At 54.5% G+C, this 19,532-nt stretch overlaps 1 protein-coding gene across 2 annotated transcripts in view; it reads right to left on the bottom strand.

Annotated features, from left to right (window-relative positions):
• Positions 1–440: 440 nt before the first annotated feature.
• The window catches only part of SMAD7 (SMAD family member 7), a 31,121-nt gene continuing 12,029 nt past the window's right edge, over positions 441–19,532 (bottom strand). For both annotated transcript variants that reach the window (XM_025886630.2, XM_025886629.2), the window contains exon 4: positions 441–2,489. In XM_025886630.2, coding sequence (XP_025742415.1) covers positions 1,951–2,489 — 539 coding nt within the window. In that variant the 3' untranslated portion in view covers positions 441–1,950. The remainder of the gene's footprint in view (positions 2,490–19,532) is intronic.

Here is a 19,532-nt window from a genome sequence, read left to right as displayed (position 1 = left end):
GATTCAGCAGCAAGTGCCACCGGGAACGGTTGCAGGACCAATAGGGGAGAGATCGCAGAATAGGACCTGTACTGGGTTGCCGGCAGTCAACTCCACCTCCTGGAGTGCCTGGTACAGCTCGGCAGGGACCTACAAGTGGCGTGATCCCTCTGCCCACCGTCAACACCCAACTCCCATCAACCTTCCCTCCAGGTCTTCAGCCCCCAAGGTAGCGGTCTTGAAACGAGGTGTGTGACGGTGACCTTCCTCCGGGAAAGGTGCAGTGGGGCTCAGGATGTGGGTGTCAAGTAAGGAGTAACAAGCGGAAACTGGAGGGACCCAGGTTCCTGGGACCATACCTCCCCAACCCATCCTCCTTCCCAATCAGCTGAGATGAAACGCTCCCCCCTACTCCCCTCCCACCACAAGAAAAAAGGAGCTGGAGGACATGGAATCAAGTATACATTTTAAAAATTGTTTAATGGAACATAAACTCCTTTAGAAAAACATTCAGCCAGGTGATAACACCCATAGAAAAAAACACCAATCTTGTGTTTATCTTTTTTAATTTGGCATTTGTTATTTGCATTTATATTAAAGCAAAGTGCATCTTTTCTTTATTTTTCTTGTTTATACACATTGCACAATACATAAATAATGATGCTTATAAAACGTCTTTATATTTACAAGTAATAATATATTTATATATAACATAAAATACATTTTTTCTTTAATAAATCTCAGGGTTTTTTTTTTTTTCAGGAGTCCTTTCTCTCTCAAAGCACTACAATGCTAAATTTCCAATGAGAATGCTTCTCTTGTTCATTTAAACCTTTGTAGTTAGAAAAATAGCTTATGTTAAAGTCTAAACATGCTCATTGAGCTAAGAGCAGTGTCAACGTATCATACGAGTGTATGAGTTGTAGAAGAAATGAAAGAGTTAGGTGTCAGCCCAGGGCGGTACCTTGGGTTATGATGGACCGAATCCTTCTTGGTGGGAAGGGGGGCTGCCGAGAAGTCTCCCTCCCAGGACTGCTCCCCTCGCTGGTCTAACAGCAGAGCTCAACACATAGACGGCAGAGGGGAGCAAAGTGCTGAGCTGGTTTTCTGAGTCCGGGGAAGGGGTGGGGTCGGGGGAGGGGAGGGGAACCTGATGTGACCAGGGCAGGGGAGAGGCTGAGGGGCTTGGGAGGGGCCCTGGGTGGGCAATACTGCCCCCAGGGAGGCCGGGCAGCCCTCGGGAAGCCCATCTCGGAGATATCCAGGAGCAGATGGCCAAAAAAGAAAGACACAAGGACAGCAGGGTGGCTGGACGGGGAGGAAGACAAGCATGGAACAGCTGGTTCTGGTTCAGCCTCTTTGCAGCACTGCTTCTAAGAAGCCTGCAGACAGGCCCCTGTCCTAGAAGGGGAGGGGAGAAACGGGGTGGGAGGAGCGGGGACTGAGCCTGGCTTCTGGCAGCTGTTGGAACCGCAGCTACCAGCTTGCCAGCTTGCCCCAGGTACTGCCTCTGCCCCGCTGAGCACGTCCAAAGGGCAGGAGAGACGGAGCCTGGAGCACAGACCTCCCCGCAGACGCCCCGGTAAGAAACACACGCGCATGCGCAGACGCATGTGCACTCGCACGCACCCACACACCCGCCCTGACAAGGGAATCGAGGACCCCCAAGTGAGGGCCTGCCCCCCATCCTTGTGTGTTTGGTGGTACGGATTCTTGCTTCCCCTTTTCCTACTGGGGTGTTCTACCAGCCATACCCCACCACTCCCCCCAAACCCCCCCCTACTATTCTTTTCATAAGCTATTTCTCAAAGAACAAAACAGAACATAAACAAGAACAAGAAGGGGGGGGAGAACTACACACGATGACCAAGGAGTCTGCGTGAAAAGCAAGCACTCGGGAGGGAAGTATTAGCAGCAAAGTAGTTTGGACTGGGCCGGCTCGGCTCCCGCCCCATCCTCTCCCCGTTGGGGCTACCGGCTGTTGAAGATGACCTCCAGCCAGCACGGGCAGCTGCTGATGAACTGGCGGGTGTAGCACTGGCCCCAGCCCTTCACGAAGCTGATCTGCACGGTGAAGCCAGTCCACGGTTGCTGCATGAACTCGTGGTCGTTGGGCCGCCGCAGGCTGTATGCTTTCTCGTAGTCAAAAGCCTTGATGGAGAAACCGGGGAACACTTTGTGTACCAACAGCGTCCTGGAGTCCGGGTTGTCCAGTGTGGCTGACTTGATGAAGATGGGGTAACTGCTGCGGTTGTATACCCACACGCCGTCCACCTCCCGCGTGAGCTGGATGCCGCAGCCGATTTTGCTCCGCACCTTCTGCACCAGCTGACTCTTGTTGTCCGAATTGAGCTGTCCGAGGCAAAAGCCATTCCCCTGAGGTAGATCATAGAAGATATCCAGGGAGGGCTCCTGGACACAGTAGAGCCTCCCCACTCTCGTCTTCTCCTCCCAGTATGCCACCACGCACCAGTGTGACCGATCCCCAGGCTCTAGAAGAAGTTGGGAATCTACAAAACAAGATGGCAGACACAGTTGGTGGTGATGGGGGTTGGCGTCTTCCTCTTCCTCCACCAGTCAAGGCACACCTATACACACGTAGCCCAAGACCACCTCAGCTCTCATTAGAGAGAGGAGGTGATGGTGGTGCTGGATAAGCGGTTGGGATCGGCAGTCCTAGTGCGGGAGCCCAGTGATGGAAGAACCCGCCTTTAAACACGGGGCTCATGGGGTGCCTCCTCCCTCCACTCCCCCCAACTGGTCAGGGACCCAGGACACCAGCATGTTTGCCTGTGGGGCCAAAGTAAGCCCCATCCCTGCAGAGCTCAGAAGCCAGGGAACCCTTAGTAACTTCACTGGTCCTGGTTTTGGGAACAAAAGGGCCTTCCAGATGGCCTAGAGTTACAGGCCTTTAAATTCAATGGAACCTGAAAAGCTTGCTGCTCTAAGAGTCCCTGGTCCTCCTCAGGAAGAAAACCAGGACCCAGAAAGCCTGTTGCTCAGGCCCCACAGATGACACAGCCAGACCCAGAACCCAGGTCTCCGGACTCCAGGGTCCCCTACTAGGCAGTGTCTGTGTCTGTCACCGACCTCTCAGATCAGCGCCTCTCGGATCAGTGCCTGCCTCGGTTATAAAGGAGTGCTATCGGATCAAAATCAAAGTGCAGGTGGGTTTGGGGCCAAAACATCTACCTTCCTAATAGAACAAACTCAGCTCTCAGTGTGTCTGTCAGCAGCAGCTCTGTACACAAAGGGTGAATTCAGTCAAAATGCCAAATGACAGCACGCAGATTGGTGTTAACCCAGACTACCTTGACGAAGCTTCCTCCAGCCCAGACAGAAGATTATGTGTCTGCAATGGGTTGACCTTCCCTGAAGTGCCCTTCTCTTCCTGTTGTACCCCCTCTCTCCCCCCTCCCTCCCCAGAAACATGTAGACACTTTGCCTTGCCCCCTCCAGGTCCCCCCCACCCCCACCCCCAGCTTCCCTAGACTTGGTTCTTCCCACAGGCAGCCAGGAGCCTGGGGTGATTCTGGTAAGGTGACTTTCCTAAACAGGCGCTCAGAGCTCTTTAAAGGGGGGGGTTGGGGGGATCATATGGAGGGAAAGGGAGCCCCAGCGGCTGGCATTCCAACTCCTCCTTAAGCTGGAGCCAGCAAGGCAGGCCCGAGACTGGGAGCCATAAATCTCCCCGGCCGGGCCGGGCCAGGCTGCAGGAACCAGGAACGCTGTGGTTTGTGGTGGCAGGGCGGAGACCGGAAGTCTTGTATTTGTTAACAAAAATGGGGAAAGGCAGGCAGCAGAGGCCTCCTGCCTTCCCCTGCAGCCCTCGCTTCTCACTCACTGGGGGTTCAGGGCCTGAAGGTGGGGGTTGGCTGTGAGATGGGTTTTTTGTTTGTTTGTCTGGCCTTTTTGGTTTGGGAACAACTGAGGGTCGATGCTGATACAGCTTGGCAGCGGGGGGCGGAGGAGGGCTCAGGGACCCATGTCCTGCTGCTCCAGCAGGCTGGGTAAACCCAGGGCAGCTTTGTACACAACTGCTTCCAACCTTTACAGGCATGTCAGGACCTGGGAACCAGTCAGCTTCATTAACTTTTTTTTTTTTTTAAGCAGCAGTTGTCTTGCACGGAGGTGTTCTGTGAGTAAGTCTGTACAAATGTGCACTGTGACCCACAGAGGCAGCCACACACTCGCCCACCCTGAGTGGCCGCTGTCTCCTACAGACACCCCCCCACACACACACACAAACTGGCCTTCTCAAACGCCTACCCAGACCGCTACACGAAAGGGGGAAGCTGAGGGCTCCCTGCTCTCAATCACCCCCCGAAAATCAACCCCAGAAAACTGGCCTGTCACCCCCAAACCATGGTCCTATAAAGCACAAGTGTGAGAGAGGCTGCGTGTCCCTGGGCGTGAGCACACGTGAGTGTGTTATGCGAGCATGTGTGTTTGCGTGCGTACTCTCTGGAACATATGGAAAAACGAGAGGGACGAGGGCTCCAAGCAGAGGTGACTCATCAGGCATTAACTTGTTTCTGCAGAGTATCCATCAACTGCTAATAAACTCGTGAGTGCTGGCAATCTTTGAACTTTCTTGTCGAGGGAGTTTGGCTCTAAAGGCTACACCAAAGACCCATAATATCCGTGTAAATAAGAATACTCTGGCGTGCAAGTTTGCTGGGAAGGAGGAAGCCCTCTTCTGGAAGGCACGACCGCCTTGCTGTTTTGGGGAGCAGCGTGTTTTGAAATGTAAGAAGCTGTCGTTTATTATCCCCACTCGGGACAACAAACCTGGTCTGGAAAGAAGACTGGGGGAGTTGCTGGGAGGAAGGTTCAGGAGACCCTCCGTGGGGCCTCACGATACTTTGTTTCATGGAGCTCGGCCCCCCTGAAACCTGGCACCGGCTAGCTGGGAAGAGGAGGATGGGGAGGAGGGGCAGGGTGGGGGCCCGGGATCAAGTTGCCCGAACCAGGCCCACCAGAAAGGGGTGGGCGCCCCGTCTGCCCAGCAGCCTCTGGGGGCAGGGGAAGCCGGGCGGGGACTGGGGCCTGAGGTCGGCTGGACTGGCCGGGAGCCCTGGGGCGGGGGAGTTCTGGCGGATTTCTCTTTCATCTGTGTAGCCCGCCAGTCCACCCAGCAATTTGCTGCCAGACATCCCTGGAAAAAGCCTTTTTCTGTGGAGGTTAATGGCCCTGCCCAGATCACCAGCGGCATATGGGTGTCCCTGTGCGTGAGCAAGACCCCTGGAAGTCCACTAGGTGCCCTAAGCCGCCACAGCAGGACCCTCGCCGGCTCCTCCCCAGTCCTGCCCCACGGTCACCCCCAGCCTCCCTGCACCCGGATACCCCCTCTCCTCACTGCTCCCTGCTCCTCGGGCCAGCTCTGCGCACAGGAACATGCTTCCAGCAGAACCATCCCACCAGCGAAGGCCTCTTTACCGCATTACCATTTCTGGGGGCCCGGGACAACATCCCACGTTGCCAACTCAGAGCTTTGCCCCAAATTCCCCACCATTTGGGCTATTTCTGGGAAACACTCAGCATCATCTTTCTTCAGAGAAGCACAGTTCCCTGAACTGGGCCACAGCCCACAAGCGTCTCCCCGCAAAGGTCTGTGCGAACGTTTAGCTCCTAGAGGGGCTTCCCTGGCCTCAGGGGGAGGAGCAGGGAGGCTCTCACACAGAAAAGGCTCCCTCATTCCCAGGGCTAAGGAAGAGCCCCAGAAGCCTGACTGGCTTCCATGAGGAGAAGCCAAAGGCAAGACTCGCAGGCCCTTGTTAACTCCCCTCAGCTTTACAACCTTTTCCGGTATTTTCAGCAACTTCTCTCCCTCCTCTGAAAACTATACAGGGGCTTGTTTTAAAACCGTATTTGTGCATTTTAAAGCATCCAAAAGAAAAGCTGTGTTGTAAAAAGCCAACTAATCAGATGCCTGCTCACAATTTTTTCTTTTTATTACAGTTTAGGGAATTTTTGGAGCAACCCCAGAAAAATGCTGAATCCGCCTAAAATTCCTTTAAGGTTGTTTTCCCCCTCCCCTTCTTCATTTCCCTTAAAGCATAAAAATCTACCCTTTAAAAGGAAGGGGGGTGGCTGTTGAGAAGGGAAAGGATTTTACTTGTGTTTGCACTTGCATTAGGGAAGACCACTTAAGAAGGAGCTCCCTGCCTCTTACAAAGAGTTATTTAATTACCCTGGTCATGAATGAACAGACCTGACCCTTCTAGAAGAGTGGAGGCTCATGAATGACTCTCACGCCCGGGGTTCTCAATGGCAGCGGGTGACCAGACCCCAGGATTTTCCATTTTTATTTGAAGGTGTGGGGACATGAAGAGACAATGGTACCATTTCTGGTCTCTCGCTTACGAAGTCGACCACGAGGGCCAAAGAGGCAGGACCATTCCAAAAAACACCCAGTGGGGCTCTGAGAACAGGGCACGCACAGGAGTGCTGCTGGGGAAAGGGGTCCCCGAGATTCTGGCCTTTCAGGACAGGAACACAGCGGGGAACCAGGCCAGTATAGACAGCCACAGTGATGGGGCCCACTGCGCTACACGTGCCCAACTGCGGGGCACAGGGGGGCGGGAGGAAAAGGCGGGCAAGGAGGGGTCTCACCCACCCTCATCTCTGCGAGGCACTTGGATTATAAAGGGAGATGTCTCGGGGCGCCTGGGTGGCTCACTCGGTGAAGCGTCTGCCTTCGGCTCAGGTCATGATCCTGGGGTCCTGGGATCGAGTCCTGCATCGGGCTCAGCGGGGAGTCTGCTTCTCCCTCCCCCTCCCCCTGCTCATGTGCACGCGTGTGTGCGCGCGCTCTCTCTCTCTCTCTCTCTCTCTCTCTCTCTCTCTCAGATAAATAAAATCTTAAAAAAATAAAAATGAAGATGTGTCCGCTGAAAATCCCACAGTGGGACAAGGCCTGCACGCCCCCTCCCCGGCAGCCCAGCAGAGGGAGACTGGGCAGAAACGGCTGCCTTCACACAGCTGGGTGAGGGCAAGCAAAGGACACACAGGGAGACGCAGAAGTTAAACCCGGCAACCCTGGAGCTGGAACGCAAACACGGCCACGCCTTGCCCGCCGTAGGTCCAGGGTCCTCCCTCCTCGGTACTCAGGCGCCACCAAGGGTTGCCTCATCCTGTCCCCCCCCCCCGCCTCAGACATCTCAAAGGTTAACAGCACCCAGTCAGCCCTGTTCCCCACCCTGGTCGGAGAGCAACCAGCGCACTTTGGGGACAAGGACCGAGGTAACAGGGGACCCAAGTGCTGATCCGTCCCATCTCCTCTCAACCCAAACACTCGCCATGAACCAGGAACCCTGCCGGGTCTCTTGTCCAAGACGCAAATGAACTCAAAGGAGACACGTAAACACTTGCTGAGGTGTTTGGGCTCAATTCGGGTTCTGGAGCAAGTTCTCATCTGCCTTGTTTACGACCTCATCCAGAACACCAAAGATTCCGCCAGGGCTCCCTCGGATTCCTATGGACAACCCTGGGGGTTTGGAACAAGTTACCCATAGGGGATGAAACAAACCTGAAACACTTCCGGTTAGCCCTGAAAACGCTGAGACTCAACCCATCACCACTACCCCAAGCTCCTCCACTAAAGAGGATCAGGAAACGGGACTCTAGCTGGCAGAACACAGGGCTGAGAAAGCTGGGCTGTTTTCAGAGCTCTGCAACGAGATCTCTCCATTGAGGTGGCTGGACTGGGGGCGAGGGGTTGGCAGGGGGTACCAAAGGGTCTGCCTCAGAGGCCGGGGTACTCACACCCTGGTCCCTGTGGCCCAACCAGCTGGGCTCCCCAAAACCCGCCCCCCCCAGGGAACTCGGGGGTTGTGCAACAGCCCCCACCCCCAGCTGTGGCGTCAGACACCCCGTTCAGACCGACCTCCCATGGTACCTTGGCAGTGACTTAAGCTCTTCCCTAAAACGGAGCTCCCAGGGCCAGCCTCATTGGGCTGCTATGACAATCTGATACAAAGTGGCCAGGAGCCAGGACCTGGCTTGTGCCTACACATGCTGGTCTCACCTCTCAGACATCTTGTCTTGGGTTCTCCAACTGCTTAGAAAACGCTACCCACCCCCTCTCCCCCCAGGGAAGAGAACAGTCTGGGCCATGCCCGCACCTAATAAGCATTTACTATGTACAGGCCCAGGTGGAAGGGGATCGTGACAACCCTGTGAGGTTGCATCCTATTACCGTCTTTATGTTGAAGAAAGAGGCACAGATCACTTGCCAAACAGAGCTGGAACTCAAGGCCGTAATATTGGCCGGCGTGAGCCGCAGTGGGCAGCCACCTCCGACCTCTGAGGCTCCTGGCCCTTTCCAAATACTAGAGGAAAAAAATTAAGTGTCCTTCGGAACACGCTCTGGAAATCTGACTCCTTCTTTAGGGCTGAGCGTGGGGTCCAGCTCCCCTGCACCAAGCGGGGAATGAACCAGTTTTCTTTGCCAGCAAAGCCGCTCTATGATCTTGGCCAAGTGGCGGCCTGCCCTCCCAGAGGCTCAGTCCGACCCATCCCTCACTAATATGTAGGAGGCTAGGGCACAAGGGGCCCCCTTCGGGCTCTCCAGTCTCTGGCTCCACTCTGTGATTCACAGAAGGGCCCGATCAGTATTAACGCTGGTTCCATTATTTTTACTACCTTCCAGAGAATAAGAAAATCACTTTGGGGAGCCTGGCACATTTTTGCATTTAATTTGCAACAATTAAGACAAAACAAAATCAAAAGGCAAAGGAGATTTGAGTCAAATTTTGCTGTGTCCATCTGTAAACCGGTTTTCTTTTTAAACGTGGGAGTTCTGAACTGCGCTCTTGCTGCCTCCTCATTCCTCGCCCTCAGGAAAAGGTGGATCCCCAGGGCAGGGTCTGCCATATCACCACGACGCTTCCAACGTCCAGCCAGGCCTGGTACCCCCAAGTTTCTCGCCCATCACCACCCTCCTCCTGCGAGCTCTCTCGAGCTCACCGATTTGGCAGATCCTGCTGGTCTGGGAGACTGATTCGTGACTGTGCCTTACAAATTATGATGAGTAATCGGTTACTAAAGCTAAAATGGACTCCCCCCCCCGTTCCTGCTCCCCAAACGGGCCCCACCCCTGTCTCCCAAGGCCCCTCAAATGTCCAAGGCAACAGCCCCCAGCCCGGGGGACCCTTCTAAGAGCAGTATTTGGCCAGCAGAGAATATAATTGAGGGCAGTGCCGGGCAGGGGAGGGAAGCCACACAAATCAAGAGCTCCCGTCTGTCTCGCCAGCCGGGCTGACACGGCTTCCTGTGCCCCAGCCCTCAGCCATGCAAATTATAGCGTGTACCCGGCTGCCTGCCTTCTGAGGAGGCCAGCTCTGCCGGGCTCTGAGAGGACTCAGAGAGGAAGGGTGGGGACTCCCAGCCCGGCCAACTCCATTCATAATATTTACAGTAAATGGGCCTCTCTGGCTGGTGTTAGTGTGCGCCCAGTCTCATCATTTCAAGTTTGAAGCTCGACTCTTCCCCTCCAACGTGCACCATAACGTTCCCAACGTTACCCCCCCCCCCAAATAACTCAGCAGCTCTCTTCAGAAAGGGCGTTCACATACCTGCACAGAGACAGCCCCCCACACCTGCATGGCATGTATCTGCGCACCTGCCTGCCCACTGGGTAGGACCCTGGTCACTCCCAGGAAGACACAACAAGAGGTGGGACCATCACCCAACAGGAAGATGTCCCAAGTCAAATCTCCAGGCTTACCCACCCCCGCCACCTCCCTCCTGGAGAGAGACCAGAGACACCTCCCCGCAACTTCCACATGTGGATTCCCAAGTGGGAATGCATACATGAGTCCAACCGAAGAATCGTCTCTTAAACCACCAAAAGGTCCCTCATTTTCTTCTCCGTGTTGACCCCTTCTGAGTATGTGGGCTACATGTTCAAACTCAGTAAGAATCTTAATAAAAATGGAGGCATACGTCAATTGTTTTACAGGACACAAGCCCCAGAGGTACAGAGCAGTTCTCGCCCGGTTCTGCAGGTCTGGGGGCTCTGCAGTGAGCTGCTTTTGCTGGGGGGCCTCCTTTTAATAGAGCCTCGTGCACACTGACCTCCAGTGCCCCGAAAGGCGGTCCAGTATTACAGGACCCAGACATGGGCCGTGCCCTGCCCCCTCCCATCCCCCCCCCCCCACCAGCTCCAGCTTTTCTAGAGTGTAGGAAACCCGTCGAAGACGTGGAAAAACCCAGGGAGAAACAAAAGTCCTTTTCATCCCTCCCGCCCCCCAGCTTCCCTTGTTCCATAACAATTATGAAAACTGTTGGATGGGATGGCATTTTGAACATTTACTGCATTCCGGCCAGTAAATTCCAAGGCAGGATCTGATGGAAAAGCCTCCCTCTCTGGCCAGCTCCTGGCTCCCCGCCCCCCTGCTCGCTCCCAGAGCCGTCATTCCTCCTCTTTCTTTACAACCCAACACCAGGGCCTGGCCAGGCCAGGCCCGCACTGTACTCACAGGGAAAAACAACAGTACGACAGACTGGAGACAGTGTGCAGACTGGAAAAGTTAATCATTACTTCTGTCTACCTCTGTAATCTAATCTCTCTGGCTTTGACACACTCACTGTTCAGCCACCCCAGCCCTTTCACCCCCAAAGCACCCAGGGCCTCCCAGGCCCGGGGGCCCACCCCGTGAAAGAGGAATGAAGCCCCCCCCCACCCACCGCTGCCGGACTGCCATTGGACGGCCCCTGGAGCCCACCATAAATCACCAGCTGCTTGGTGCTGTGTGCCCCCACATTTTAGAGGGCTACAGGCCTCACATAAATTGGGGTTCCAATCTGGCTTATAGTAGGGAAGGCCAGGCCACCCCCCATCAGACTCAGCAGCCCCACACCCCGAGCCAGGGCTCCGCCTCAAACCCACCCAGTTGCACCCAGGAGCATGATGGCCAGTCTGACTCCCCCGCCCCACACCATGGGCTCGGGGACACACATGGCAAGATGGCGCTGCCCTAGGACGCTGGGGCAAAAACTAAACCTAGGGTTACCACATGACCCAGAAATGTATCCAGAAGAGTCTTGAGACTATCTGCAAGCATGTTCACATTTTTCACAACAGCCACAAAGTAGAAGCAACCCAAGTGTGTCCACTGAAGAAGGAATGAATAAAGATGTAGAGACACACTAAAAAGGAAGGACATTCTGGCGCGGGCTACGAACCCTGAGGACACTCTGTGGACTGAAGTCAGCCAGCCACAGGTCACATCCGGGATGACTGCATTCCTATGTGGTACCTAACGTAGTCAAATGCAGAGACAGGAGAATGGTGGCTGCCCAGGGTGGGGGGCTGGCTGGGGGGTTAGGGTTTCGGGGGGATAAGAGTGTCAGTTCAGGAAAGAGAAGAGGTCCTAGAGAAGGGCGGTGGGGGTGGCTGCCCGGCGAGCTGACGGACTCATGCCACTGAGCTGTGCACTTCAAAACAGGCATGATGGGAAACGTGGGGTATATTTTGCCCAAAAAGAAGTTGGAAGGGAAAGGAAAGGGAGAAAGGAAAGAGAAAAAGGACCTGAAAATAGAAGAGAAGGCCCCGCCTCTCCTAATGCTTTCCGATGCTCCCCATTAACCTGGAGGCCTTAAGTACAGGGGATTCACCGGTGGGCTTCCGCCCATCACAAGCATAAAGGCTCCCTGGAAATGTATGCAAATTTTGGTATGCATAATGCATTTTATGCATTTATGCATTCCTCAACTTTCATTCTTGGGAGAGTTTGCAAGCCACGAAATGCAAAGAACTATAATCTTTTTATTCGAGAATGCAAGCGGCCATTAACTACCCACCACCTCAGCAACAGGGGGTCTCATTCCCACCCACCCTCAAATCCAAGAACCAAAGACCACGCGGATCACAGGATGCCTTGCAAGATTCTGCAAGAGGACTTGGGAGAGACCAGGTCCAACAGCTTATTTTGCAGATGAGGAAACTGAGGCCCAGGACAGGTGAGGCCCTGCGGACCAAAGGCCAAAAGCCCCACCTTCAGCCCCTAGGGACAGACACCTGGGGGGCGCTCTCCCTCCCACTGTCATTCTCCAGGCCCCCTCCCAGGACTTGGGAGACCAGGAGTTGGGGGTTGGGAAGACTCACTTCTGAATCTTTGCATGCCCCCCACCCCAGGCCTCTTCCCCCAGGAAACAGCCCCCAGCAGGGTCTTCATTGTGACCCCACAGAGCTGGAGATGGGGCCCATCTCTTTTTAAGAGCTGTACTGTGCACCCAGCTCACAGGAAGACCCAACTAGTTCTTTTCGCTCTGGGTTACTGATTAATGAGGAGAAGCCAGCAAGGCCTGGCTAAGAGGGTGCCCTGGGGCCGGCAAGGTCCCCGAGCACCTTTTCTAGACCCTTCCCGGCCTCCGCAGTTCACTTCGCCTACTGGGGAAAGAGACACTTCCAACTTCATTAGGGGCTTGGAAGAGTGGAAGCTGGGGGAAAGGGTGGCGGGGGCCGCTATGTGACCTCTGAGAGGCAAACACGGAAAGGTGCGTCCACAGAGAGCACCGTCCTAGCTTGGCGTCATATTGTTTCTGTTCCTGTTGAGCAGCCATCTCAAGTTCAAAGTAAAAAGGCGATTCTGAAATGAACAACCCCGAGAACCACTCACAGTCCCTGGCCAGTGAACTAAGCTGTCTGCTGACAGAAACTCCCAGCCTGACAAGATGAAACTGGAGTGGAGATCAGTTCTTCCCTTTTCTGCCCTGGCTCAAACCCCATGCCAAGGCAGCTCTCAGATTGTTCTGGCCGGTGGGGTTCCACAGCGGAGCGAGAAGATCAATGAAATGAGTGGCCTCCACGAACGGAGCCCTCCGTTGGGCGGGGTGAGCGTGGAAATGAACAGGCTTTGGTCACTGCCTATTAGATCACCTTGCACAAAACCACCGCGGTGGGCCGGGACCTCCCGCACGGCCCTGGCACCTCAGAAAAATGGGCTTGACCGGCAAATTTAAAATTAAAAAGCCAAGCTGCATCCCCAAATGGTCCTCGTGAGAATCAAGCCCACCAGAGTTCTAAAAGGAAAGTCAAGCTCTAGGGCTTTAAAGATTGCCCACCTGCCCTGTGGCTGTCAAAACATTCTAACAACTATCTTTCCAGACACCTGTGTCTGTGCTGAGCTCCCCTGCCCCCACCCAGGGCTGTGGTCCCACAACAGAGCCAGTGCATGGCTGGTCACCTTCCCGCCACACTGCGCACCCAGGTGCTACCAGGGTCTGGATTATAACTGTACCTCCTAATGTTACTGCTGTTCCTGAAACAATCAAGGGGAGGATGGAGGGGGTGGGGCTGGAACCAGTGGAGACAGACCTCTGTTTATCCGCAAGCTTTGTTTTATCTCAACTCTCAACAGACCACACAACCAAGGCAAAAGCCGGTGACAGAAAGGCTCTGCCTACCCTGCATGCTCAGACAATCACCCCAGGGGCCCATCCCTGCACTTCTGCCATGTCTTACAACACCTCACCCCATGGCCCGGCTCTGAGCCCCAGGGCCCTGGCTCCTCCTGTCCTGTAGCAACTGCCCGAGAAGCTGCCCTCCGTCTGTACTCCAGACAGAGCCAAATCCCGTTCAAGAGCCCTCTACCTCACTGACCCAAAAACATCTCTGGACAAACCACCACCTTTCTACCAGGGGCCCCAAAACTGCATCGTCCACACCTTGCAGAGCCGGGCACATAGTAGGTGCTCAATAAATCATCACTAAATGAATGAACCAGAGACCGGCGGGCTTCTCCCAAAGCAGTTGGCCCACCCAGCTTTACACCTGCCAGAGGGAGGTACAAGTGGGTACAAGTGAACCTAGCTGGGAGGGCAGCATGCCTTCCAGCCAGGGGTCAGCCAGAAAGGCCCAGGCCCCGTCCCAGCGCTCGGTGGGGGCGGGAAGAGAGAAGCCCCTGTCCTCACCTACTTTCCAGCCAGCTGCGGCAGATCCAGAGAGGTGTTTCCAAGCCAGGCGCCGGCCCGGCAACCTCTGTGGGCACACCACCTGCCCACAGCATTCTGCCTTGGCGTCCTGCTCTGTTTGGACAAGTTACGCTCACCGAGTGTTCAACAATGCTCTTACACACCCCAGGGCTCTTGTTGTGTTATGAAAACAAAACAATGTACGCTAAGGAAAAAAAGCTGGGGTGGGGGGCAGGAGTGAGTGGGGAGCAAGCAAGCCACATACAAATCTCTTTCTGGTCTCCAACCTAAAGGGGGCCCCTTATAGCACGGGTTGGGGCACGGGCCCGTGTCCTCAGAACAATGACATCATCAAAGGGGGCGGAGACTCGGAAACCCAGAGATGAGTAAATGGAAACCTGTGTTTTTACACCCAGGACAATATAACCACCTACTTCTCACACCGCATGGGCCTGTGGGTGCGTGGGCAAGCCCTCTTTCTGGGGGAAGCTTCTGGGTGACTGGGGGGCCCCATCACCCCCGTCTCCCAGGGCAGAGCACAGCTGTACCAGGGGAGCTCTGAAGCCCGTGTCCCCTCCACTCCTCACTAGTGCCCTAGAAACATAGTCTCAGAAGGTAAGGAATTCCTGGGGGTTGCGGGGGTGGACACGGGACCGGGCTCTGTGGCTGGAAAACTCAAGGCAGCCTCGACTCCCCACCTGCCCCAGGCCAGGCACCCACGTTAGGGGAAGGCAAGGCTGGGGTGGAAAGCTGCGGGCATGAGCAAATTCTTACCTACTACCCCCGACCAAAAAAGTAAGAGTTTTTTTTCTTTTGCAAGTTAAAACTGAGCTAATGACACTGGGTGGGGCTCAGTGTCGAGGACCTCGAGCAGCCAAACCAAAATCCACTTCCAGCCAAGAGCTGCTTGGCTTCACCATTTGGGGAAGGAAGCTGAAAAAGTCATGAAAGATTCTTTAGTGAACCAGGAAATTAGGCTGCAGTTAACATTTCAACTGAAGGTGACCCTTCTGGTCAAATATTTTTTTAAATAATAAAAATAACAAAGTTCTCAAACAGCCCCTTTCTTAAAGAAAATGGCCTGAAAGTTCTCGTGGGAGTGGAAGGGAAGGAGGGGGGAGAACACCCTAAGAAACAACAGCAACAAAAAAACCCAGGGCTGGCCACCTCGTTGCCACCACCTTTCGCGAACAACTTTTTTCTGGAGTTCTTATAAGAGGAATGATGCAATTTCCTGTCTTATCCCAATATTTCCTGTTCGCTTACAAGGTGAAAGTTATCATTCTGTTTTAAACAACTGTCCTCAACTCCACAGAAAGTTTCTTTTTTTCATCCAGTGCCCGACTCCCAGCACAAAATCTCCCCACCTTAGAATATAAATAGAATATTATCATGTTCTACACCTTTAAAGAACTGGCTTCATTAAAAAGGTTCTCATCTCTGTGTAGCAGACAGAATTCCCGATCGCATCTTCCCCATCCCAGCTTCCCCATCCCAGATCCCCAAGGACACCCCACGGGGAGACGTGGAAGGGGTCAGGGGAGCCCAGTGTGTTTGGGTAGAGCCGTCGCTGACAGAGTCAATGTTGCTTTCTTGGTGTGTTAGCCACTAAATTGAGAACTGTGCCTCAGCAGTTAATAATATCTTCCCGCTGAAAATAGCCCAGAGAGGAAGCCTCTCTGTGACAGTAGGCACCCGGCCAGACTCTGGGCTAGCCATTCAATCCCGAGCGAGGAAGATGGTAGGACCAGTGGTGACCTCCCAGTGGCCGCGATGTACAGTAACCTTTCACGAGGTTCCTGCAAAGGGAGGGCTCCCGGGCAAGTCACCCGCCTCCCTCTCTAGCCCTATAACCTCAAGCAGGGATGTCACACGGACTAGGGACCCTGGCATGAGAGCCAGGGGAGGGGTCTGGATCACCAAGAAGGGGCAGGGGGGCGGGGGGGGGGCCCAGGCTTTGGGGGACAGCCCTTGCATCATGCTTGGTTTCCAATCCCCAGGCTGGCCATGACCTGGGGGGAAAAAGTATCTGGGGCAGACAGAACAAGTGCACTCACTTCCCCTGCAGAAAGGTCAGGCTTGGAAAGAACCACAGAGAACTTTCCTGCCTCTCATTTCTGCAACCCACATGGAAAAGGGAAGGTAAAAAAAAAAAAAAAAAAATCAACACGGAGAAGCGCCTGCTTCTCCCCACTTCTTCAGGGAGTTAAGAGTCAGAGGAGACTGGCTCCCGGCCCATCAAAGGGAGCCCCCCAACCCAGGGGACCTCAGAGGTGCTTTGGGAACGAGTGTCTGTCTAACAGTAGCTCCCAGGCACCTAACACAAGTCTCTCCATTTTTATTCTCTGGAATCACTGTCCTTGATTATCCAAATATCTGCACACATTTAAAAGCTACCACAGGGAACTTATGTACCTTTTAAAAATTGTGGTAAAATACCCATAACATAAAATTTACCATTGGTGACACTGAGCGCATTCACAGAATTGTATAACCATCACCAGTTCCGTACGTGGTTCCAGAACACTGTTATCACCCCAAAAGGAAACTGTCTTGCCGGTCACTTTTACAGTGTCATTAACAACAGCAAAATTAACTGAGGGAAGGCGTAAAGTCAATCAAGCAAAAATCTCATTTGAGAAGAAGTTCATTCGGCAAGGTCCTCAAATTCTTCACTAGAGAGAATACACAGAATCACAGGACACCTGCCACAGAATCACAGGACACGTTCGCGGCCACCAAGAGAAGCCACCAGATGACAGGCCCCGCAGGAACACAGACCCCTCTGCCCCTCCTACCAGAGGTTCCTCAACTTGTCAGCACACTTGCGATCACCTGGGGACCTTCACAAAATACCGATGCTGGGCCCCCACCTGCACACTCTGATTCAGAAGATCCCAGGGTCTCTAACGTGCAGGCAAAGTCTGGGACCACCACCCTAGGCCTCGCCTCCCCCCACCTGCTTTGAAGTTGTCACCACGGGTTCCAAGCCCAGACTGAAGTGGACAGCATCAGCACGGCGGATCAGTGCACACTGGCCAAGAGCAGGATTTGGGGACAGTAACAGCAACAATAAAGATGCAAAAGAAGCCGAACTTGATGGCACTTCTTCCCTTTCCACTGTCCTACTGGCTCGGAGCTTGCCAGAGAGGCCCCACAGGTCTAAAGTCCATCCATCTACAGCCAGGCTCTGCTAAGGAAAGGTCCAAGGGGGGCAGTGAGATTTAATGTGCTAGACTGTAGCCAGAAGTGACCCTGGAAACGGGCCCTCACCTGGCCCCCACCCCCTTTGCTAGGAGGCCCTGTTCTGCCTCAGTGACAGGATGCAGGAGGCAGAAGCCCGTCTAGTCTGGCCAGGAGAGCAGCCCAGATTTGCTTCAGAGAGCTTTAAGGGCTGTCTCCCTGCACTTAACCCCTGCCTGACTACCTCATTCTTTCCAGACACAGGGGATTTCATGAGTGAGCCCTCCTCCAGGGCTGAGAGCATGGCCTCGAGCATTGCAGAAGCCTGAGCAGCCGTCCAGGACTGGTCTTCACGGGGGAGTGGGTGTGCACCAGGTGAGCTGGCCCAGGCCCCTAGTCATTACACTGGCATTTAGGGAGCTGTGGGCTGGGTCCCTAGAGATCCAGACTGTCTGCATCTGGGGGCTAAGGGAGTGGGTAGGTAAGGAGCTCACTCATGGTCACATGTGCTGGTGCATCTGACCCCCCCCCAGAGCCCGTGCTCTTGGCCGCTCGGATGACCTCAATTCTCTTCCTCCCCCTCCTCCACCACCACCACCACCACCACCACCACCACCACCACCACCACCCCCACCCCCACCACCACCACCCCTGGCATCAGAGACCTCAGTGAAACCACAAGCTGTTTGTTCCCAGGCAGAGGAAGGAGACATGAAAAACACAGCGACAGGCACCCAGGTCCAGTTATTCCCAGTGTGCCATCACCATTCCAAGCCAGACAGTAAGTAATTGCTCACATGGAGCTGATGAACTTTGCTTAAAAACAAGATAGAGCAATCTTTCCTAAGCTACTTGGTTTGAGCCTAAGCTGACCATGGACTGAGCCAGAGCACGTTTCTAGATTACAGAGGTAATTTTGAGGACTTCTTTCTCTGTAGCTATCATCGATGCCAGCAAGGACCAAAGAGAAGGAAGAGACAAGTCCCAGGAGTGCACGGTGACCTAAGGACACTGCCCATCACCCAGAAGTGGGAACCAGAAAGTATACATGGTTCTTAAGACCCTCCCTTGGGCTGGTGGAACGGTGTCTCTCCAACAAGCATGACTCTGCACAGCCAAGAGCTGGGGCTCCCCCAAGACACATCAGTACCTATGTCACGACTGCCCCCACTTCCTTCCTTGAATTCCATGCTGGCATCTCTCTTAAAGTTGAAATAAACTACAAACTGCTGGCCTCCAATCCCTGCCCCAATCCGGGGAGGGACGTACGGCCGGCTCCAGACATTAATATGTACAGGGAGGAGGACCCAGAACTTGCAGGCGGGAGAGACGGTGTTCCTCCAACACACCCAAACCAGGACAGCAGATGAACTAAATCAAAGCCCCACCAGGAACTCCAGATGGAGGCTTCAAAGATGGCAGCTTCTAGCACATGCTTTTGATTACCAGCGATAAGGTGAAAGCTCTGGGAGCGAAATGCTCCCGCTTCCACCACCCAGACGAACCTAGAAGCTTCCCCTCCACATCAGACCTCTCCAGGGTGGGTCTTCCCAGGCCAGGACACGCTCCAGGAGCAAGGGCCTACTCTGGAGTTGCATGCCTTTCAAAAGGCACTATACACACACAGCTGAACCTGGAGCTGCCAAATCAGAGTCCAGAACCCATCCACAAACACGCCCCCACCGCCGAAGCACATATCCTCATGGGAAAGCTGCCCTGCCGTCCAGCTACCCCAGGTGGGCATCAAGAAATCCAGGCCTATCCCACGGCCTGCCTGGGGGCCCCTGCCTGCTCATGCGTCTGGGCACGGGACCGTCTATCTGTACGTCTGCAGCGCACGCGCGCGCACGCACACAAAACCATGCCCACCAAGCAATCCATCTGTCTCAGAGAGCCGGCTGTCAGAAATGAAAGTACAATCTCCTGGAAGCAAGTCCCAGCCTTCTAAAAATGTGCCGGTTTTCCCAGACTGAGGAAACTTGCAGGGGTGGGGTATGTTTCCCTGCAAGTCCCGAAGGCCTGGGCCCATGGCCTCCCCAGCCAGACCCAAGCTGCAAGGCTGGATTCCAAATGCAGCCAGCGGGCCTGCTCAAGGCTCCCACCCACCCACTCCCCTTCCCTGCAGGAGAGGGAAGGGCCAGCCTCGGAGTCACCCCGGCAGTTCAGGAGGGGAATGCCTTGGAGCACACCCCCACCCCCACCTCCGAGGCACCACATTTTCACATTTGGCTGTTTTTTCTTTCCCTTCTTCCCTTGCCAAGAGAATCAAGCCCTGGCTCCCGCTCCCGACCTCCCTCCCACCCTAAACTGAGCCCCATTCATTAAGCCCGCTCTCAGCCAGGGCAGGACAGGAAGGAAAACAGCACACAGGGCCTGTGAAAGAGACACTGAGAGAGGTTATTCCAAGGGGGAGGAGGGGGCAGATCCTTGTGGGCGCTTTCACCGCTCCC

The sequence above is a fragment of the Callorhinus ursinus genome, unplaced genomic scaffold (assembly GCF_003265705.2).
Source record: "Callorhinus ursinus isolate GAN/ISIS: 27379988/994484 unplaced genomic scaffold, GSC_fseal_2.0 scaffold11, whole genome shotgun sequence".
Classification (NCBI taxonomy): Eukaryota; Metazoa; Chordata; class Mammalia; order Carnivora; family Otariidae; genus Callorhinus; species Callorhinus ursinus.
Note: the sequence above shows the minus strand (reverse complement) of the source record. Positions and strands in the feature narration are given on the sequence as shown.